The sequence below is a fragment of the Pseudochaenichthys georgianus genome, chromosome 17 (genome assembly GCF_902827115.2).
Source record: "Pseudochaenichthys georgianus chromosome 17, fPseGeo1.2, whole genome shotgun sequence".
NCBI classification, from domain to species: domain Eukaryota; kingdom Metazoa; phylum Chordata; class Actinopteri; order Perciformes; family Channichthyidae; genus Pseudochaenichthys; species Pseudochaenichthys georgianus.
Genome location: NC_047519.1, coordinates 8575109 through 8598136, shown reverse-complemented (window position 1 = coordinate 8598136; position 23028 = coordinate 8575109). Strand labels below are relative to the sequence as shown.

Sequence of the window (23028 nt, the reverse complement as noted above, 5' to 3'; positions counted from 1 at the left end):
TCTAAAGATGTCAGTCCAATAAGAGTGTAAGACCGGACAAGACCAGAACATGTGTGCGTGACTCGCCGGTGCTTGGCTACATCTGTCACAAGTTGGGTCCGCCTCCTTATATATTTTAGAGAGCCTGAGCTTAGTAAAGTGTGTGCGATGCACTACTTTGCACTGAATCAGTACATGTCTGGCACAAATAGAAGATTTATGTACATTAGCGAGTGCTTTTTCCCAAAGTTCTTCAGAAATCTCCTCCCCAAGATCTGTTTTCCAAAGAGATGTAATGGAGTTCAGGGTAACCAAACGAAGAGAATAAATCTGAGCGTGAATACACGTCATCATTCCCTTCAGAGTAGGTAATGGCCTAAGGAGTCTGTCTAGTGGCGAATCAGTTGGGTGATTAGGAAACTGAGGAAATCTATTATTAACAAAACTGCGAATCTGTAGATACCTGAAGAAATGTTGGCTAGGTAGTGCACATTGATCAGATAGCTGTTGGAAAGAGGCAAATGTGTTGTGAATATAAAGGTCTTTGAATATTTTAATGCCTTGGTTAGACCAAATGGTAAATGCGCCATCTACTAAGGATGGAGGAAAAACATGGTTTGCAGTTAAAGGGGCTAATGTAGAGTATGTTTGGAGACCAAAGAAACGTCTGAACTGATTCCAAATGTTCAAGGATGCTTTGACGATTACATTTTTAGTGTAAGCAGAGGAGGGGGTCTTAATGGGAGAGTGAGCCAATGCTGAAAGAGATACTGGACTACAGGAAGCAGTCTCCATTTCAAGCCAAACAGGCAGAGAGTACTGTGAGTCAGACTGTAGCCAGAGGCGCATTCACACCGCAGTACTTTTCCCACAAAGGTTCATCAGAACTAAGTACAGATCGCGTTCACACCAGAATAAGTCCCTGGGGGAGGATTAGGCAAATGAAGCTGCTGACGTCACTTCTTCTCCTTCTGCTTTGGGTTTACTGGCAGGCCGCAAACCACTTCACGGCGTATACTGCCGCCCAAAGTCCCCGGCCGGAAGTCCCCAATAATAGAACCTCAAGTCAAGTCCACCCAGCGCCTTTGGTCTCTGTAAAAATTGATTGCGTATCCTTGGGGTTTTCTTGTTCCAAATAAAGTTCGAAATAATAGTGTCATTTTTACAAAAAAATGTTTGAGGGAGGAAAATGGGCACACATTGAAATAAATATAGACATTTGGTGAGTATATTCATCTTGATAGAATTAATTCGGGCAACCAGAGACAGATTCAACACTGACCAGCGATCAAAGTCTTCCTGTACGCGGGACAAAAGGGGGGCAAAATTAGCTTTATAAAGATCTTTAAATGTATCGGTCACCTGGATCCCGAGGTAAGTGAAGCTGTGTAGTGCAGTTTTAAAGAGAGTCCGAGTTCGAAATATTATTTACATTGCTTTTAAAATCATTCTGTGTGACACGAAAAAAATGGGAAAATCGTGTTGGTGAACACGAATCAATAGATTACATTTATTTCGTGACTATTACACGAAATGCCGTGAGACTGGGTTGGACGCTAAGACAACATCTATTTTGAAATGAATTTGTATAAATGTATTAATTAAACTGGGTATATTATTTATTATGTTGCTGTATGTCAGTCAAATATGCTGTGTTTTTTTTTCAATTTCTAATCTTCTGGATGCAGAACGAGGTGAACGCCATCAAGTGGGATCCCACTGGCAGCTTGCTGGCCTCCTGCTCAGACGACATGACGCTTAAGGTCAGTCCTCATCACCTGCAGACTTATTTGGTGTTATTTTATGGCTTAGATGACAACTTAAATGAGCCATAATCAGACAAATTACTCATTATATGTAGTGATAAATCCATGCTGACAGCTTGTTTCTTCTTCTCTGGTATAGATCTGGAGTATGAAGCAGGACACATGTGTCCATGACCTCCAGGCCCACAGTAAAGAGATCTACACCATCAAGTGGAGCCCCACTGGGCCCGGGACCAACAACCCTAGTGCCAACCTCATGCTGGCCAGGTGAGAGCGCCAAGCAGCCATCATATGCACAGAGTCTAATGTTCCTAAACAGGCAGTTTTCGAAAAATAAGATATTTTATAATAATTCTGAGGAGGTATCAGGATATCAAGACAAACTCAATACATTGTGTTGCAGAGGTGGACTCGAGTCACATGACTTGAGTCGCATGACTTTGACTTGGTATTCATGACTTGAGACAGATGACTCAAAAGGACTTTACTTTTTTAAATTAAATATTTAAAATTAAATAAAAAAAGAAAAATATACTGTATCTCGTTCGCACAAGAAAGTTACCGGAGTGCCAAGTAGGAAGTGGAGCACACAGGAGACAACCGTTTCATTGCAGACTGTAATATTAATGTTGGGAAATGGTAGTGCATACATTATTTTAGATATATTTCGAACTCGGACTCTCATTCACTTCATGAAATCACTACAGCACCAGGAGGCAGCGGGACGTGTAACTCTGCCTCTGAGAAGTGCAGCACCAGCGCGCAAAGAGCTGTGCCTTTTACGCAACGCCTTCACTGTGTTTACTTTCATTAGAACAGCTGAAGAGCGACCGCATGCTGCTTCGTTTTAACCACACACACACACACACACACACACCAGGGTTTCCGCTAGGATTTTTTCTCACCGGTCAGATGTCCGGACAGAATTTATTTTACCGGATAAATTCAAAACTTACCGGTCATGTTTCAATAACAGTCTATCTTACAAACGCAACTATAATGTACACCTAGATTGACGAAAGAATGACAACGACCTCAAATCAATTTGACTATTTAATGAACAACAGCAACGATTAAACAAAACGAACAGGAACGATTGAGCAAAACCTCATTAGCCGCTAAAATGTAGGCTATTAAAAAAAACACCTGTAACATCTGGAGCCCGTTTTTAAAAAAGGCATCACATTTACCCTAGGCTACCCTTTTTACTTTCTCCTTGCTTTCATTGCGGCAAAGTCCTCTGCTGCCGAGCTGAAATGAAACGTGTCCAAGGTGTCTTTGCAGCTTGCATAAGCCGCGTCACTCGCTCCTCCTCCAGACGACTCCGCAGTGATGTCTTGACACGGTTCAGCAAGGAGAAGCCCCTCTCTGCAGGCACGCTTGACACGGGCAGAACACAAGCAATTTTAGCCTGTGTAGCCCAGTCAGGGTACAGCTCGCTGAACTCGCAAATGAGCACTTTGCAAGCTGTGGCAAAAGTTAAACCCCCATAGCCGTGGAGCGCTGTCATCACTGCCACTGCATCCCGCCGGGCACGCTTGACATCGATGAGAGGTGCGAGAGCTGATTCAGTGACTTCATGGCCAAAATGTGCAATGACCATTTCAGTGGCGTCTCTGGCATATTCCTGAAACGCTGAAAGGATGTATTATTATTATTAGTAGTAGTACTATAGGCGCCATTTCCTAGTTTATATTAAACAGGAAATGCCACAGCGGTAAATAGTTTTAAAAGTCTCAAAAGTGTACAAAACAGTGGAACAAACTGGATGGATTTAAATTATTTCGTTAAGGAAGAAATACATCTTAATTAAGGAGCACTATTGGAGCGAATTTTATGGATATTGGGACGGAATTATTTAATTTGGATGCCCGCTGTATACTATAATAGTAGGCTAGCTACTAGCAAGAGATAAAGAGAGTGTCAGGTGCTGCGCAGAAGTTATATATTGTAGAATATGTGCCGATAGGATAAAATGAATATGACCAAGAGAAATGTTGAGATAATTGCTTACCAGACTGTGCATGGGGGTATCGGGAGGGGTTCAGAAGGATGTCGAGGGAGCTGATGAGATCCAGAGTGTCATCGGGGAATCGGTCTTGTAACGCATTGATGAGATGCTGAATGTACTTTGATCGTACGTTTGTGTGAGCCTGAATGGACCTTTCATTCAGATGTGTCACTTCCACATTTCTATACTTTCCATCTTGGAGATCATTTGGAATGCGTGCACAATTGGCCTGATGCTGCCAAGATTGGCGTCCTCCTTTTGAAAAACCAAACTCAAATTGGTCATCACTGGAAGTACATCCGACAGTGAGTGGGTGAGAGCAATGAAAGAATACTGCTGAATCTGATTTTGAATACCTTGGGCTTGGGTATTTCCGTTCACTTTTTCACTGTTCAACTCCATTACCAGAGCAGGCCAGTTGCTTTTAACGCTTTGCACTGCGTTATGCAAGGACAGCCAACGGACGGCGCATGGCCGTTTCAAACTAACCATGTCTTCATCGCTTAGGGTCGCTGTCAGCTGACGGAGGCGATTCGTCCTACTTGCGGAGTGCTTGTAGAATGAATGGATTGTATTCACAGTGCGTCTGTATGCGCTCACCTGACTCACAGCATTTGCAGCATCTACAGCTGCAAGTGCAGCTCGGTGAGCGACACAGTGCACCTGGATCAAGAAGGGATTTACTCTCTTCAAGAGAGCACCAACGCACCTCCACCACTTTCTCATATATGCACTGCGCAGTTCCGGAATGCAAGTTGTAATTGCCCAGAAAAAAGTTATCAATCTTGCCCTTGTTTTCAATCTTGGCATATACGATTAATTTATTTTCCACTGTAATACTGACAGTCTCATCACCTTTTTCGTCAAGCTGCCTCATAATAACACCCTCCAGTGCCCTCTCCATGTCACACAAGGATTCGCTGTGCTTGTAAATGCCGTCATCGGTTCCAAAATCAGGAGCCCCTACTGCCCTCAGTAAATCAGTCATTCCTCTGAACTGGTTACCTGGAATATCATGTTTGCTCATGTGAAACACCACTTTTTATCGCGCTGTCGATATGACTTTTCATAGCCATTTGTTGTTGTCCTGCGTTAACTGCGAACGTATGGTCTTGGCACTGGCTGTGCTCTGTGAGGGCTGATGCTCTCATGTTGGTTGATCCTCTGGTAAAGCCATTTTTCCTCCCTGACTTAGCACAAAGGGAGCAACAATTTTTTTCCACTCCATCGACACTTTCGCATTGAAGCCATTTGAATTCCTCCGAGTCTGGGGGTCCGGGGGATGTGAGGACAGCGCGAGGACACAGACAGGGAGGCTGCTTCACTTCATAAAGGAAATAGCGGTCAATATTAACAACACAGGAGCTAAAACGCTTAATAACCTTCATTACCCTGTTAAACGGGCAGCGGATCTGCTGTGGAGAGAGAGAGAGAGAGAGAGAGAGAGAGAGAGAGAGAGAGAGAGAGAGAGAGAGAGAGAGAGAGAGAGAGAGAGAGAGAGAGAGAGAGAGAGAGAGAGAGAGAGAGAGAGAGAGAGAGAGAGAGAGAGAGAGAGAGAGAGAGAGAGAGAGATTATTTGTTCCTACTCGGAACCGAGTTTTGCTTCCCAACCCTGCCACTGTGCTACACTTCCCGCCCGCTCCGCCCCACCCCCGTCTAACATACAGAAAACGGCGAGATGCATTTCCTTAGGAATCTACAAGCAGAACCGAAACTAACACTTCTAAACGAACAATGGCGGACACGTACAATTTGCGAATGAGTTCTGCCTTTTGTAAACTGAATGTATCAATAATTTGTCAATAAATCAGGCCGAAAAACTTCACTTGTCCGCCGGACAAGTCAATTGAAAGATCTACTTGTCCGATATTGTAAATAACACGTCCCGGGCGGTGGGACGTGTACTTTTTCGCACACTGAATACCTTGGAAAATGCCCTTTAATACTTTGTAAGACCTCGCGGACACCCTGTCATTATAGTTATAAAAAAATAAGAGAATAAATGAACAGGTATAAAATACTAATATGACAGTAAAAAAAGTTGTTATTAATAAACGAGAATAAAGTTAAAAAGGGGAGTGATTTGTAAAATATCCATAAAGAAAAAGAAAATCTGCTTACAGTTCTGTTTCATATGGGTGTTGAGAGATGTATCCATAGATCTCCTAATGTTGCTCTCAAAGTGCACCAGATTGATGCTTTTAACTTCAACATTTAAAAAAGAATCTTCCTGAGGGAGCATGCCCTCCGGACCCCCCTAGAGGAGGTTAAGTCCCCCCCACTTAAATCATGTTGGTGGTCATGCCACAACCGTGCACATGCGTGCACGGTTGTGGCATGACCATTAACACCAACGGTTGTGGCATGACCACCAACACTTTTATAATTCAGTAATCACACTGCAGTTACTAACATCGCCCGACACGCGTTACTTCGTTATAACGTTATAATCAGTAATCACACTGCAGTTACTAACACAGAATTACTAGATTCTCCCTTTGACAGCGGCGGGATTTCCGCCGCAGGCTTATATTTGCGCAACTTGCAGTGCATAAACATGGCTGAGTCAACAGCGATAACTTTCGACATTTAAAACTTGCCCATTATTTTGAGTTTGTCCGAAGAAAGGACAGGAATGTGAAGGTGACACCCTTTAATTTACTGCAACGACATGTCGGGAAACCCCCTCAAGGCATATCACGCCGTAAAATGCAATATTCAAGTTGCAGGAAACACAGTATTTGTTAGAGTCTATGAATATGGTGAAATATCATTCTGTATGAGGTAATGTGGTGCTGCAGAGACATCCCAGCATACTCATCATATTTCACAGACTTAAAAAAGGATGTTTGGTACAGATCCCCCTAAGAAATCTTACCATCATAATTCAATGCATTTTCACTAATGGTGAGAATTATGATGCAAAAATTATCAATCCCTCTAATACCATATAGCAATTATGAATAATTTCCAAATCGTGCAGCCCACCTGCTGCTAATATAATATTCAGGTTTGACTTGCCTTACAGCCAAACAACCAATACGCCTCAGTCTTATTGGTTGTTTGGATGCTGAGTCACCACACTGCCAGTTTTGATGCTCCAGCTGCACCTGTAAAGGTTGCCACTGTGGTGGGCTCGGTCAACCGGATCGGAGAGGGTCTTCCACTCAAGCAGCCCTAAAATCGATAGTTACGGCTGTAACTACGGTTCTATGAGTCCCGGATGACCGCCAGAGGCAGTGCTTTTAGCACTGGATATGTCCATCGCACGCATGCGCAGTTCAAGTACCTAATAACAACAAAGTCACCTGTGACCCACGTGACTACGGCTACATAGGCCGGCGTCACTAGTGGATCGGTTCCCAGAATCTTCTCGCGAGCACACAAGAATTCTGAGTGACCGGAAACGCTGGCGGTCATCCGGGACTGATAGAACCGTAGTTACAGCCGTAACTATCGTTCTATTTCGTCCCTACTAACCGCCAGAGGCGGTGCTTTTAGCACTGGATGACAATACCAACCATGTCATGAAGAATCCGAATACTTGCTTACCTAGCTGAAAGCAGCGGAGGTCGGCAACAGGACCACGCCCAAAGGATGGGGAGTGGCGACATTGACCCGGTAGAACCTGGAGAATGTGCCAGACGATGCCCACGATGCCGCAGCGCAGATGGTCTCCAGGGACACCCCTTTCAGAGCAGCCCAAGACGTTGAGATGCTCCTTGTAGAGTGACATCTCACCCCTGATGGTGGGGGGCGGCCACTGGCATGTGAGATTGTATCCACAACCCAGTGGGACAGCCGCTGCTTGAAGAGAGCACAGCCCCTTCTCGTGCCGCCATGGCAAATGAAGAGCTGCTCTGACTGTCGTATATGGGCCGTAGCACCAATATACGCCTCTAGGGCACGCACAGGGCACAGCAACTCAGGCGTGCACAGCAACGTTAAAGCGCGTTAAAGATCTGTTGAAACGTAACTGGGAGGAAAAGGTAACAGACAAAAAGGCAGAAGGGCAGGGTATTTTGCAGTATGTCCTCCAGATCAGGGACCGGTTGGATCAGTACCGAGAGGAGGCCAGGCTCAATCTAATGGATGCCCAGAAGACTCAGAAACGATGGTACGACCAGCAAGCACGCAACCGTGAGTTCAAACCAGGTCAAAAGGTTTTGTTACTCTTGCCTTCTTCCTCTAGCAAGCTACTGGCCAAATGGCAGGGACTGTTTGAAGTGTTAAAGAAGATGGGGCCTACGACTTATGAGATCTTGCACCCGGAGAGAAAAAAAAAACAGACTTATCATGTCAATCTCCTTAAAGCATGGGAGGAAAGAAGCAGCCCTCCTCCCATCACCTCACTACTGGCCCGCAGGGTGGTTGAAGAGGATGACTCCGAAGGGGTAGTGGGTGCCTGGAATCAGCAGCCAGCGAAGGTCGATCTCTCCCACCTGGATGGTAAGAAGCCAGTTGACTTGCAAGTTATTTTCGATACCCTTCCCCACTTGTTCACACAGAAACCAGGCCGGACAGGTGTGTTGCAGCATGTAATCCGAGTAAAACCGGGGCAGAACACAGTTCGGCAGGCATGCTACAGAGTACCGGAACGTTTAGTGGAGGCGTTGAAGGAAGAAATCCGCTTGATGCTCGAGCTGGGAGTAATTGAACCATCAACCAGTGAGTGTAGTAGCCCTATTGGGGCTGGGGCGGTGGTGGCGAAGTCGATGGGGACTTGGCTTGGGAACTGGAAGGTCACCAGTTCAAGTCCCCGAAAGACCAAGTGCTACCGAGGTGTCCCTGAGCAAGGCGCCGTTCAAAATGGCAGCACACTGCTCCTAACACTAGGATGGGTCAAATGCAGAGAAATAATTTCCCCATGAGGGATTAATAAAAGTTCATCTTAATTAATTTTCATCTTATTGTTATTGTACCCAAGAAGGATGGCTCTCCGCATTTGCATTGACTTTAGGAAGCTGAATGCCATCTCCTTCTTTGATGCCTACCCGATGCCCCGGATTGAGGACCTGCTGGAGAGGATTGGTCGAGCCAACTACATCACTACCTTGGACCTCTGCAAGGGATATTGGCAGGTCCCCTTGGAAAGCCAGTCCCGGCACCTCACCGCATTCAGAAGCCCACTAGGCCTCTTCCAGTTTACTGTGATGCCGTTTGGTCTACATGGTGCCCCAGCAACCTTCCAGAGGTTAATGGACAAAGTTCTTCTGGGGTGTGAGGACTGCAGTGCTGCCTACCTGGATGACGTGGTCATTTACAGCAGGACCTGGGAGGAACATCTCGATCACCTTCGTCGGGTCCTAGGTGCAATCCATGCCGCAGGACTCACACTCAATCTACAGAAATGTGAGTGGGCTAAGCAGGAGACTCGTTACCTTGGGTATCAGCTGGGGAACGGTGAAGTCAGGCCACAGGTGGACAAAGTTGAGGCCGTCCTGAACAGTCCGAGACCTCGTACCAAGAAACAAGTATGGTCCTTTCTTGGCCTGGTTGGATGGTATCAACGTTTCATTCCTCAGTTTGCCACTCTAGCAGTTCCATTGACCAACCTCACGTGCAAGGCTGCTCGGAATCCTGTGGAATGGAATGAAGAGTGTGAAAGGGCTTTCCAGGAGTTGAAGAAAAAACTGTGCTCGTCTCCGGTACTGCAGAGTCTTGACTTTCAAAAGACGCTTCCTGGTTCAGGTGGATGCCTCTGGAGTGGGCATCGGTGCAGTGCTGGCTCAGGGAGAACCAGGAGAGGAACGTCCAGTGTTGTATCTCAGCAGGAAACTTCTGCCCCGTGAAACCCGGTACTCCACCATCGAGAAGGAGTGTCTGGCAATCAAGTGGGCATTGGACAGCCTAAGGTACTACCTACTCGGGAGGGAATTCGACCTACAGACGGACCATAGAGCCTTGACGTGGATTCAGACCATGAAGGACCGGAACGCCAGGGTGACTAGATGGTATCTTCGACTACAACCGTTCAAATTCTGTGTGTGGCACAAAGCAGGCAAGGAAAACGTCACCGCAGACTACCTGTCAAGGCTGCCAAACATCGTTGATGTAGGAGAGGAGGGTGGTAATGTGAAGAAGAAGCCTTCATCACAGTTGGCATAGGGGCATGGTAAAAGGCACACTGAGGCTAACACACATTTGATAAAATAAAACCCAAGTCATTGTTTGTTCAAAACTAATTTATTTGAAGTCTTTTTGCAAGTAACCTGCTTACCCTCTCCTTCAAGGTTGTGAAGGCCAAACAGAGCCACAGAAAGAAGCAGCCTTAAGTAGAGGCTCAATCAGTGGGAACACCTGTGCTCAATTGGAGCATACCATGTAGTGCATGGGCGCGGGTGGCACTTTTCTTGCAAGTATAACAATGTTATTGTTTGGGGCTTCCATGGTCAAAGAGATAATATGTTGACCTATTTTGATTTGGTGTGTTTGGGTAATTTGTCTTGCATTGTGAATGTGTTTGTAGATTAGAATGACATTGGTTAGGGGTATAAATAGTGGATTGTCCTATGGGGAGGGGCTTAACATGTATACAACCCTGGCCACAAGTGTTTTGAGGGGAGTCTGGCTGTGGCGGTAGAGCAGAGAGGTACCAGTTATATGTCCTCGACCTGTAATGTATATATGAGGTTTTTGTTTTCTTCCTGTAAAATCCTGGTTACTTTGTGTTTTTTCAGCACGTTGGCTGTCAATAAAAGCACCTAAGGATACATTTTTCGTGACTCTAGCCATCTTATTTAATGCCTAGTTTTTTCATTGAACCTTTTTGTAACACAGTGTAAAGCATGTTTAGGAATGAATAACACTCTCTTTACTTACGAAATGTGTGGTTTTGTTAGATTTATGTGTTATTAATTTAAAACATGTTGTTCCATAATTATATACATAAAAATGCAATTTCTTCGGAAATGACATGTCGTTGAACAAAATAAGTTATCGGGAAAGGCCTAGATATGGTCTCAGATTAGAAGAACATTTATAAATACAATTTATTACCAAAAAAATGCATGCATAAATAAAGCAATTAATGAAGTAGTTTCCCTTTTAAATGAGATCCAGCATTTCTATTGTGCATAATGTTCCTCACGTGTAGGGTTGGGTACCGAGAACCGGTTCCAACATTTCGATTCCAACGGCATCATTTAGAAATGTGAATTTCGGTTCCGCTTTTCGATGCCTGAGGAAATGTTTCTCGCCGCTCTCCGTAGCCTACTGTGTGACTGCGGCGGGGCGGGAAATGTAGCGTTGTACCTACACTTCCTACAGCGTAACCTGAGACCAGGGCCGGCCCGTTGCAATGGCGTTATAGATGTTCGCCTAGGGCGCCAGATCTGTGGAGGCGCTGCGCTGGCAGCTCTGGGAGGAAACAAATTTGTTTTGACCGTTGGTGCTCATCCTAATTTTCGGCCTTGATGTAACAACATTCATAATTAAGTAAATGTAACACCCTTTTCATCCCGGTTACAATTTTCATTTCCCCTGTACGATGGGCGCTGTAAGTGATGAAAATGGGGGATGTTGGCTTATCTGGCAACCGCAGCTCACAGCCAACGTGCGAGTGAGCTAGGGAGAAAGGTAGGGGGCTGTTGTTATTAGAATCTGGTGCTAGCTGCTCTTACGGAAGAAGAAGATGTTTCTACAATGATGTGGAGGAGAGTCCTCTCCAGTCAGACTGAGCGGCTGATAACTTCAGCTCAGTGAGGTAAAGGACTCTCAGTGTTTAGATAGTTCACTTTAGTCTAAGTTATCTCAGTGGGTCTCAAACGGTTTGATCACAGTTTATGTAAACACATATTTCCAAGGCACTCCTTTATAATTATTGGGATAAAACAGGTTTTAAATCATTCCAATGTAAACTATAGGACAGTAAACCAGACATATCGTTTTAAACTGGAGAGATACAAAAAATATGCATAAATAAAATAGTAAAATAAGATATGAATGAACAACAAAAATAAAATACGTTACATGTATTTGTTATTGGCTATGGTAGGTTACTGGTTATGCTCACATACTTATTTAATTATTAAAATGTAAACCGATCTTTTTCATATGGGTGTTTGGAGTTGTACCCCCTAGATCTGGTCTCTAGTAATTCTGCTCAAAGTGCACCAGATTGAAGCATTTTACTTCAAAATGTTCAAACCTTTCTTCCCGGTATGCCTGAGAAGGCAGATGCTTGTTTTTCTCAAAAATAACTGTTCTTTAAAAGTTGGACTGTTGCAGCTTCAGTGGTTCTCAGGTTACAGTTACATAGCAGTGAATATAAACAGACTGATTCATGTGAATATTACTGTAAACTAACCTGTGTAAAAGTTTCTCGAATAAATGTAATTTTTTTGGTGGAAGAAGCATGTATCATTTTTTTTACCCTGCCCCTCAAAGAACCGGAATCGAGAACCGTTAAGAACCGGAATCGAAAAGTAGAATCGGAATCGTGGAAATTCAAACGATACCCAACCCTACTCACGTGTCACACATTGCAGATATTCCTGCGACACCACTCTTTGACACCCCTCCCTCCTCTGCTTGTTCCCTCTCTGCAGCGCATCGTTTGACTCCACGGTGCGGCTGTGGGACGTGGAGCGGGGGGTGTGTATCCACACTCTGACCCGCCACCAGGAGCCCGTCTACAGCGTGGCCTTCAGCCCAGACGGCCGGCACCTCGCCAGCGGCTCCTTCGACAAGTGTGTGCACATCTGGAACACTCAGGTCAGGGATAATGCTTTAACATTTTTGCACATACACATTACTATAAAAGCATTAGGAGAAGGTTTGCTGATGTGTGTGTGTGTGTGTGTGTGTGTGTGTGTGTGTGTGTGTGTGTGTGTGTGTGTGTGTGTGTGTGTGTGTGTGTGTGTGTGTGTGTGTGTGTGTGTGTGTGTGTGTGTGTGTGTGTGTGTGTGTGTGTGTGTGTGTGTGTGTGTGTGTGTGTGTGTGTGTGTGTGTGTGTGCGCGCGCAGACGGGGGCTTTAGTGCACAGCTACCGAGGGACAGGAGGGATCTTCGAGGTGTGCTGGAACGCCACAGGCGACAAAGTAGGAGCCAGCGCGTCGGATGGATCGGTGAGTTGTTTCTGAGTCTCACACACACTTTAACCTCTATTCACACTACACTAACCAGACACCTGACCCAGGTGCCCCCAACAGTGCGCCGGACGGAGGAAAATATTAGTTGTGGCCAAACGGCGGTACTACACTTCCGTATCAGTCGCTGGGCCCGGAAACACTTTTTCCCATGACTTACATGGGGAAAGAGACATCTGTAAATCGTTGGATAATTTTTTTTAAACTAAATAAACAACCCAGTATGAACACTTATATAGCCCTTATTAAAAACATTCGGTTCTCAAGTTGTGAAAATGTGCTAATAACGTTATTCTGAGAGTTATTTTCCTCTGCATTATGAACGTGCATCTAACCCACGGGACCGCGCTGCCCGGCACGTTCATGTTACGTGTTCAGCACTACATGCGTTTTACCTTTACCCATGGATGCACAATAAGAACGGATTATATGAATGCTTTCGTGACGTTTCGCTCTCTCAAATGTTGGGCCATTTTATCATCATGCGCCAATGAGCAACTCTCATAGGAATGAACGAGGCCCCGCCTCCCACGCTGTATCCAGTTCTTATTATACATCCATGGTTGACCCAGGTAGGCTGACCCCATAAAAGCTCCGGGTGAAACCTGCCTCTGCGGGGTAAAAGGTTTTACTGCTTGTCCCAGGACATGTGGTTTCAAGGACTTTAGCACCAAGGCACTTGAGATTGTAATATAATAAAGACTGCTCTGGCGGCTGTGTTTAAAAAAAAAAAAAAAACCAGGAGACAGCTTCAAACACAGCCTAAAAAACTGGATACAATTTATATTTGTTCGAGTTCAATTCATAAACACTTAATAGAGCCATTGGGATCTGATGTTGTTTTACTGATTGCTAAATCAGACATCTAATGGTTGTTGCTCATAACTAGCAGCCTAACCCTATTAACAGTTGCTCTGGATAAAAACCCTTTTCGTGTTTGAATCATATTCTGAAAATAACTAAGAACATTAATTAATACTTATTTATTCAATTGCAGTCCTATATTTTTAAGCTATCTCTCTATATGCTAATAGTAGAAGTGTTAACAAGCATTGACCCAGGGAGCAGCAGGGCAGAGAGGCTGAGGGGGGTGGGAACGTTCCGGAAGCCTGCCTCTAGGGCTGAGTGTCTGCACTACTGCTGCAGAGCTAAAGAGACATGACAACACATCTGGATTCCTGCAGAGTAACGCTATAAGCACTCTTATTGGCTGACTTTATCGCAGGTATGCCATGTGCAACCATGAAATAAATACAGGTATTGCTCAATAATGATTTGCTTTAAGCCTACCCACAAAAGGTTCATATCAACATCAATGTTTCAACACGTGTTATCTCAATCTCTTGACAAGCCTCCACAGTGCACAGATGATAAACAATTGGATAAAGGATTGAACTAAATGAGGGTTGTGTTTCACATAGGGCTGTCAAACGATTACAATTTTTAATCAGATTAATCACAGCTTAAAAATTAATTAATCATGATTAATCACCATTCGAACTATGTCCAAAATATGCCATTTCTTTATGTATATTGTTGTGGAAATGGAAAGATAAATGAAAGAAGGCGGATATATCCATTTAACATACAGTATCTATGTTTATTATAACATTTGTCTGCATGTCAAAATGAAAGACAGCCCACACACACCTATCAATCATCAAACCGTGGGGTCTTAATTCATTACGTGTTGATTTCTATCAACGGGGAGTACTTCAGGAAAGTCGACAGAGGGGGCGGCGGCGGCTCGCGTACTTCGTGACCACAGAGTGTGAACGTTGTGATCAGCTGTTTTAGCGCAGTTCTCCAGTGAAGGGGGGAGTCTCCCTCCGCAGCCGGTTGGCGTAGTTTTGGCACAAGTCCGTTGTACAGAACGACGTTAACAGCAGCCCTGTCTGTGCACACGGAGACCGACTCTGTCGTCCGGTGATCTAACCGCCTTCTGGAAAAGCTTCACAAGTACGTCGGTACGCAAATGCGCTTTGTGACACAAGTGACGGTACGCATTTCAGATTACGCACATAACCTGCGTACCAGTTAGTTATGTGTTACCTGTACTACAGCAAAAGTATTCTCCGTCGGGACTTCCTGCAACAACACGTCGTTATCTTGATTCTGATTGGCCAGAAGACGTTATCAAAGATGTTCTATTGAGAAGACGATCACTACGTGACAAAAGTTTTCAAAACCGTGGCTACTGAAATCAATCTTACTAACTGCTGTCTGTGCAAGACAGCAGTTACAGACCGACGTTAACAGCAGCCCTGTCTGTGCACACGGAGACCGACTCTGTCGTCCGGTGATCTAACCGCCTTCTGGAAAAGCTTCACAAGTACGTCGGTACTGCGAGTTGGCAGACTTTATTTTGCTTACTTTAACATCATTGTTCATGGTGGGGCTAAGCCATTTCTTGGTATGGGTGTAGCCTACCCCAGCCATACCCTGGCGCTGCCACTGGTGGCACGTATGGGGCGGGCCATTCTGCACATGCGTTAAATGCGTTAAATATTTTAACTAGTGCTGTCAAAATTATCGCGTTAACGGCGGTAATTAATTTTTTGAATTAATTGCGTTAAAATATTTAACGCATTTACCGCATGTGCAGAATGGCCCGCCCCATACGTGCCACCAGTGGCAGCGCCAGGGTATGGCATTGGCTGGGGTAGGCGACACCCATACCAAGAAATGGCTTAGCCCCACCATGGAAAATTATGTAAGCAAAATAAAGTCTGCCAACTCATGGAGTAAATTGCACAGACAGCAGTTAGTAAGATTGATTTCAGTAGCCACGGTTTTGAAAACTTTTGTCACGTAGTGATCGTCTTCTCAATAGAACATCTTTGATAACGGCGTGGTGTTGTTGCAGGAAGTCCCGACGCAGAATACTCTTGCTGTAGTACAGGGCAGAGCCGATATAATAGTAATAATATGGCTCTGGTACAGGGGTGCACATAACTGGTACGCAGGTTATGTGCGTAATCTGAAATGCGTACCGTCACTTGTGTCACAAAGCGCATTTGCGTACCGACGTACTTGTGAAGCTTTTCCAGAAGGCGGTTAGATCACCGGACGACAGAGTCGGTCTCCGTGTGCACAGACAGGGCTGCTGTTAACGTCGGTCTGTACAACGGACTTGTGCCAAAACTAGCCAACCGGCTGCGGAGGGAGACTCCCCCCCTTCACTGGAGAACTGCGCTAAAACAGCTGATCACAACGTTCACACTGTGGTCACGAAGTACATTTTGACACACAGAACAATGTTATAATAAACATAGATACTGTATGTTAAATGGATATATGCGCCTTCTTTCATTTATCTTTCCATTCCCACAACAATATACATAAATAAATGGCATATTTTGGACATAGCTCGAATGGTGATTAATCATGATTAATTAATTTTTAAGCTGTGATTAATCTGATTAATAATCGTAATCGTTTGACAGCCCTAATTTTAACGCAATTAATACAAAAAATGTATTACCGCCGTTAACGCGATAATTTTGACAGCATTAGTTTCACAACAGCAAAACATTCACAAACTCTCACAAAACGTGTGCAGTATAATCTAAGTCTCATATTTCCAGTTGTTTTACTACTTTCAAAAGAATAGCCTTTTCTTGCTATCTTCAACACTTACACAGATGAGCAGTGCAGCAACACAACTACCAGGCTCTTTATGGCTATGTACTAAAAAGTGTAGTTTGAATGAAAATGCATGCGTTTGTGAAGTGGTGGGCATAGGACTGGATAAATTAGTTGCTTTAGTTAAAACGCAGAGCCCTTTTACCTCAATTCACTTTTCTCTGATTTTGAAACTGTGGAGGCATGTGAGAAAAAAATCCAAGGTAACGTGGGTTAGGAATATGACAAACTATTTAGGGTTATTCCTGTAAATTGTTGATGAGCAGTTTTGGGAAGTGACGAATTACGTTAATTATGTAACCGGATTACGCAATCAAATACAGAAAATAACATCAGATTACTGGTACATTAAATGGGGATTACTGGAAGGATTACAAATGATGTATTAAGAAGCACACGTGCACACATTACAACACTTCATGATTCTCACAAAATGAAGTGAAACTAGTCTTGGATAAACCATAGCAAATGTTCTAGTTCAGTGGTTCTCAACCATATCGCAGAACAAAGTAAAAATAAAAAAATGGCAAACTATTATTAATATGTCGGGTAGTAATAGATTTATTTATTTTCTTCTCAGAGTGCACCAGAATGCGTAGTTTATATGTTAGTATTTCTAAAAAAATCTCCTGGGGGACAATCCCTCCCAGACCCCCCTTCTGAGGTTGGGTTTTCAGCATGTCATGTTTTTCACGTGTGGTGAATTTGCAGGATTGGCTCCAAGTCTGCCTTTTTATTGAATACAAGTCAAGTGTGCCTTTTTTTGTTATACAGTTCAACTTTGATTCTAGAAACTTAATGACCATCATCAGATTAAACTTTGTTTAAAAGCATACTTTAGTTCTGTGAAGGGATATAAGGATATATGCACTGTACTTCACTTTAATTACAATTGTATGCTGATTTGTTGTTGAATAGATTTGAGCGGTTCAAAATTGTGGGTCGCGATTTATTGACGAAGGAAAAAAGTGGGTCCCGAGACCTGACCAGTTGAGAACCACTGTTCTAGCTCATCGTGTCTTTTCTTCTTTAATAATGTTATATTATTCTGTTGTATTAGATTATACACAGTAAAAGCCATCTCATTGATATGTATTTTCTCTTGTAGTTACGGAAATGAATCAGGTTAGATTACTTTATATTCCGATTCTTCGATTTGGTTACTTTTTCCAGTTATATAGTAATAATGGAATTCCTTATTAAAGTAACCCTCCCAACCTGCTTATGAGTAATGAAACATACACCCTGCCAGCGCCTGTGAGACGCCTGATGTGGAATTTACTGAAACAGGAAGTAGCCTTTTGTTCTGACTGTCTTACTTCCTGTTTTTCCCAGGTTTGCGTGTTAGACCTGAGGAAATGACACTCGTCAGGGGGAGCCATGGACCGACTACGAATGTGTACATAGCCAAAATGACTGAGTGTCCCTGCCTGTCCGCCACACTGCTGTAGTCCCATCTCACACCATGGCCCGCCATCACATCACAGCCAAAAGGAGCCCCCCCCCCCGACATATGTACACACGAGGACCACACCTTGGACACCTGTGCCGCTCTCAGACGTCCAGCAAACAAACATTTGTCTGTTTTGACGGACACATCACTCACACGCCCAAACACTAGGACTCCTCTCGCTTTCATCTTTTTATCCTTTGTACCTGAACGATTTTTGGTTCCCTGTCGGCGTGTGCATATTGCATATGTCAGCAGATGTGTCATTGTTTTGAATTTTACTGCTACCTGCGGGTTAAATACTACATGTGGGGTGGGAGAGAAGAGGGGTGGGGGTTTGAAAGGTATTCATCTTTTTACAGCCGGTGTTTATTAATAAGGTGTTCATTTGGAGATCCACTCATCCATTTATTGGCAACAAATGCAGATGTTTAGCTTAGAAAAGGAAAATGGTTTTTAATTCTGTGGACTATTTTTTATCCAATCCAGTTTTTTTTTTTTAACAAAGTATAAAGCAGTTAATCAAAGGCTGAACCGTCCTTTGTTTTTACAACCTCAGAAATGGTTTTCAGGTGTTCACAACTCATCAGGTTAATATATAGAGCTCTAAAGAATTCAAAACCTTTTAGGCTGAAAGATAATCTTTGTAACAACATGTCACCAAACACCCATGTGCGTCCAGCGTCACGAGCTAACGGATAGACGGCGGCTGAGCTGTGTCAGTAGTGAGGTAACGTGGCACAGGAAGAGTTTGCTTTCTGCCGTCGGTTCGGCTTCTGGGATCTGTGGAAATCAGAACTATATCTGCTCGATGTGACGCCAACAACTAATAGATGCTTATTTCCTCAATTGTTGGCTTCTTGCTGACATTGCTAAATGATAATCAGACTAGGCCATTGTAATGTTTCCTTTGCTTGTTGGCATCACTTTAACACATCGAGCAGTGGTTTCGCTTAAAAAGTCCTGACTTTCTTTTCCAGCAAGTACACACTACAGTCCCTGCCTTGGTTTGCCGTTGATAACAATCAACACACACACACAATCTACGCTGTGTTCCGGCCTATGCATGGACAGACAGCGCTTACTGTTTGTAGAGTTGATGTCTTGAGGCAAGTCTGTGCTTGTTGTTAAAAAGCAGACTCGCAGCATATGATCTGCATATAACATATATATATATATAAATATATATCTGTGCTATCACATGGGACTCTTCTTGTATGCCACTACGCTAAGGGTAGTTTTGAAGATGCTTCAAATACAGTGTGATATCACTGCATCAGCAAGGGTCTTTACCTAAGGAATGGTGTCTTCTTTTTATGAAATACCATTAAACAGTTATAGAAACATTTAAAAAGAGCAGCCATGTGAAGGGTGTTTATTTAAGTCATCGTAGACACATCTAATAAAATGCTCTTAAAGGTGAATTAGAATTGCTGCAGAAAGTGTGCATTGGGTAATTAAGGCGTCCTAGGGGTTCATCATTTAGGCAGACTTTGTGGCATTCCGGTTTTCATCTTGCAGCCATAACTAGCAGCTAACGGCTTGACAAACATGCACGGATCGTCGGACATTTCAGAGGTTTTCTCAGAATGTTAGTCGTTTTTGTTTTTTTTAAAGTACTGAAACTAAAGACTATTTTAAAGTTTGCTTTTACAGTCAGCTGTGATTGGACTGTACGACAAAGACACTATTTCAAATGATGTCTATGACAGTGGAATGGTATTTTATAATGTTTTGTTTTTAGATGATAAGCTTTTTACACTGCATTCAAGTGTGTTTGCTATCTTTTGTTCCTACAAAAAGTACTAACTTTAACTCTATCTTTGCTATGTCGGAGAGCCCTTGAAGGTTTTGTACTCCTCAAAACTTTTGTAATTCTGATTTATTTGTAGCTACGTAAACAAAATGAAAACAAAGAAATAATTCCGGATTAAATTGTCAATGTATTATAACCTGGAACATGGAAATACAAACTTGCAGATTTCTTTTTGTTGTGTTGTCTTTGCCCTCACTTATGTTGTACTCTTTTTCTCTCTCACTCACATGGTTGCAGTCTGCAGCCTCTTGATCTGACTGTTGTAATATCACTCAGATTTCAAGGTCTAGAATAAAATCTATTTTGATAATATCAATGTGTTTGGTTTTCCTTTCCATGTTGCTGCACTAACAACATTTCTTATGAAGGAGTTAATATGATATGGATTGCCATCCAGTTTTCTAGTGACAAAAAAGTTCCCTAGAACAGTTATTCCAACCCTTTTCCTTAACTGACCCCTGAATTGTTGAGTGACATTTTATATTATATGTTATATTGTATTCATTCAACAAGTCAACAGTAAACTCACAGAGTAAGCATAACTACAGGAAATGTGTGTAAAATTAGCAAATTGGATGAATTTTGAGCAGATATATTTCTCTAAAATTGTAAACTTAAATTAAGGTTTTCTTCTAACAATCAGTTCTACTCTTTTGTTTTCTCAATAGTTTGGGTAGAAGCCAAATACCTTCAAAACTAAAGAAATGCATAATTCTCAGCTGTACTTTATATTCAGCGCTAACAAGCAAATGCTAGTAAGCTTGCTTACATGCTGCTAATCCAAGATAGTGAACTTGTTAAACAGTACACCTTCATAACATCAGCATGCTAGTTGCTAGCATTGTCATTACATGCATGTTAGCATTGGTATTTTGAGCATTTAGCATTTTTATCATGAGTGCAAGCATTAGAGGTTTCTCAATACTCTAATTTCCCCTCCTCGACTCCTATCCTCGAGACTTAGTGCCGCCCAGCGCCATATAGATATGGCGCTGGTGCCGCCCACAGGAGATGCGAGGCTGTGAGCGGGCGAGGAAAAGCCGCAACAACCTTCGCCGGCAGAGGTGCCGCACCGCCCTTGGTGACGTGGTGCCCCAGGAAATCAATGTCATACACCCCGAACTGGCACTTTGCAGGATTGATGATTAATCCGTGTTCGTTGAGCCGCGTGAAAAGGGCTCGGAGGTGGGACAGGTGCTCCTGCACTGAAGCGCTGGCGAGTATGTCGTCGAGGTAGACATACACAAACGGCAGGTCCCGCAGCACCGAATCCATCAGGCGCTGGAACGTCTGAGCAGCATTCTTGAGTCCAAAAGGCATCCGCAGGAACTCAAAAAGTCCAAAAGTGTTACGGTTATCTGAGAGAACCCAAACGCAGGACACGGCAGTGTGTTACAAAGGTTATAGATAGAAGGAGATAATCCGGCTGGAGAGTATCCACTGGAGCGTAATCATTTGAAGAGTATCCTCCAGAGTTTTAATCCACTGGAACGTAATCCACTGAAGCGTAATCCTGGAGCACAAGAAGAACAGGTAAGAATATATTCAGGTGTAGCGAAAATAGTCACTATACTTTAAGAAGGCTGAGAAGGCTAAGAGTTTTACCACTGGGGTTTAACAACGATCTGGCGCTGACAGGTTGTGGAGCCTCCGCTGATATACCATCCGTAATGGCTGATGGGAATCAGGTGTGTTGCAGAGGAGAGTGCTCAACTGTTTGCAGCTGGTGGAGATTTGAGCCGGGAGCCAGGAGTGACAGGCACCACGCCCACACAGACAGGGAAAGGGAAAACACACACACACAAGGAAGGTGGCTGGAGAATGCAACCACCACAGTACCCCCCCCCCCCTTAAGGGACGCCTCCAGGCGGTCTACCAGGTCTTCCAGGGTTATCCCGGTGGAAGTCCCGTATCAGAGATGCGCCCACGATGTCTCGCCGGGGAACCCAACACCTCTTTTCTAGACCATAGCCCTCCCAATCCACCAGATATTGGAATCCCCTTCCACGGTGACGAACGTCCAACAATCGCCTGACGGTGTAGGTTGGATGATTATTGATGATGCGGGGGGGTGGGGGAACACTCACTGGAGGAGACAAAGGACTGCTGGCAACAGGTTTCAACAGAGATACATGAACTGTTGAATGAACCTTCATGTGTGAGGGAAGTTTAAGTTTGACTGCAGATGGATTAATAATGGAGTCGATGATGAAGGGGCCGACATACCGTGGTGTAAGTTTCTTTGACTCTGTCTTGAGTGGGAGATCTTTGGAAGAAAGCCAAACACTCTGACCTGGTAAGTAGTTGGGGGCCGGGGTCCTGTGGCGGTCTGCGATGAGGCGGTTGCGGGCCGCGGAGCGGAGCAGGGCTGCTCGGGTGTCCCTCCACACCTTACGACAGCGACGAAGGTGGGCCTGAACGGAGGGAACAGCAACTTCCTCTTCCTGGGCTGGAAACATAGGTGGTTGGAAACCCATGGCACAATGAAAAGGTGAAATACCTGTGGCTGCACTTGGCAGGGAGTTGTGGGCATACTCGATCCATGGCAGATGTGGGACCCATGACGAAGGGTTCTTGAAAGCCACACAACGAAGGGCCGACCCCAGATCCTGGTTGGCCCGTTCTGTTTGCCCGTTCGTCTGAGGATGATAGCCAGATGACAGGCTCACCGATGCTCCCAGAGCCTGACAGAAGGCCTTCCAAACGTGGGAAATGAACTGGGGGCCCCGGTCAGAGACGATGTCGGTGGGGATCCCATGAAGTCGAACTACATGGTTGACCAGAAGATCTGCAGTCTCTCGGGCAGTGGGAAGTTTGGAAAGAGCCATAAAGTGTACCATCTTTGAGAATCTGTCCACAATAGTTAGGATGATGGTATTTCCTTGTGAAAGTGGAAGTCCAGTAACAAAATCCAATGCCACATGCGACCAAGGGCGACTAGGTACTGGCAGTGGGCGAAGCAGGCCAGCGGGAGGCTGGTGGGAGGACTTGGCGCGGGCACACACTGTACAGGCAGCAACAAAGGCCCTGGTGTCTTGAGCCATGGAAGGCCACCAGAAGCGTTGTTTGAGAATGAACAGTGTGCGATGGACACCAGGATGACATGAGAAACGAGAGGTGTGTGCCCACTGCAGGACCTTGGAGCGAACAGGGGTAGGCATAAAAAGACAATTAGCTGGGCAGTTACCTGGGCTAGGCTGCGCTCGCTGGGCCTCCCTGACCAATGACTCAATCTCCAAGGTAACAGCCCCCACCACGCAGGAGGCAGGCAG

The 23028-nt window shown here is 44.3% G+C and overlaps 1 protein-coding gene across 4 annotated transcripts in view; it reads left to right on the top strand.

Annotated features, from left to right (window-relative positions):
* The window catches only part of tbl1xr1b (TBL1X/Y related 1b), a 60591-nt gene extending 40523 nt beyond the window's left edge, over positions 1 to 20068 (top strand). For 3 of the 4 annotated variants that reach the window (XM_034104369.1, XM_034104368.2, XM_034104370.2), the window contains exons 12-16: positions 1668 to 1742; positions 1885 to 2012; positions 12306 to 12471; positions 12723 to 12824; positions 17826 to 20068. In XM_034104369.1, coding sequence (XP_033960260.1) covers positions 1668 to 1742; positions 1885 to 2012; positions 12306 to 12471; positions 12723 to 12824; positions 17826 to 17852 — 498 coding nt within the window. In that variant the 3' untranslated portion in view covers positions 17853 to 20068. Of the gene's footprint in view, positions 1 to 1667; positions 1743 to 1884; positions 2017 to 12305; positions 12472 to 12722; positions 12825 to 17825 lie in introns of those variants that run through there. The other variant, XM_034104371.2, reaches the window with a different exon arrangement.
* The last annotated feature ends 2960 nt before the right edge of the window (positions 20069 to 23028 follow it).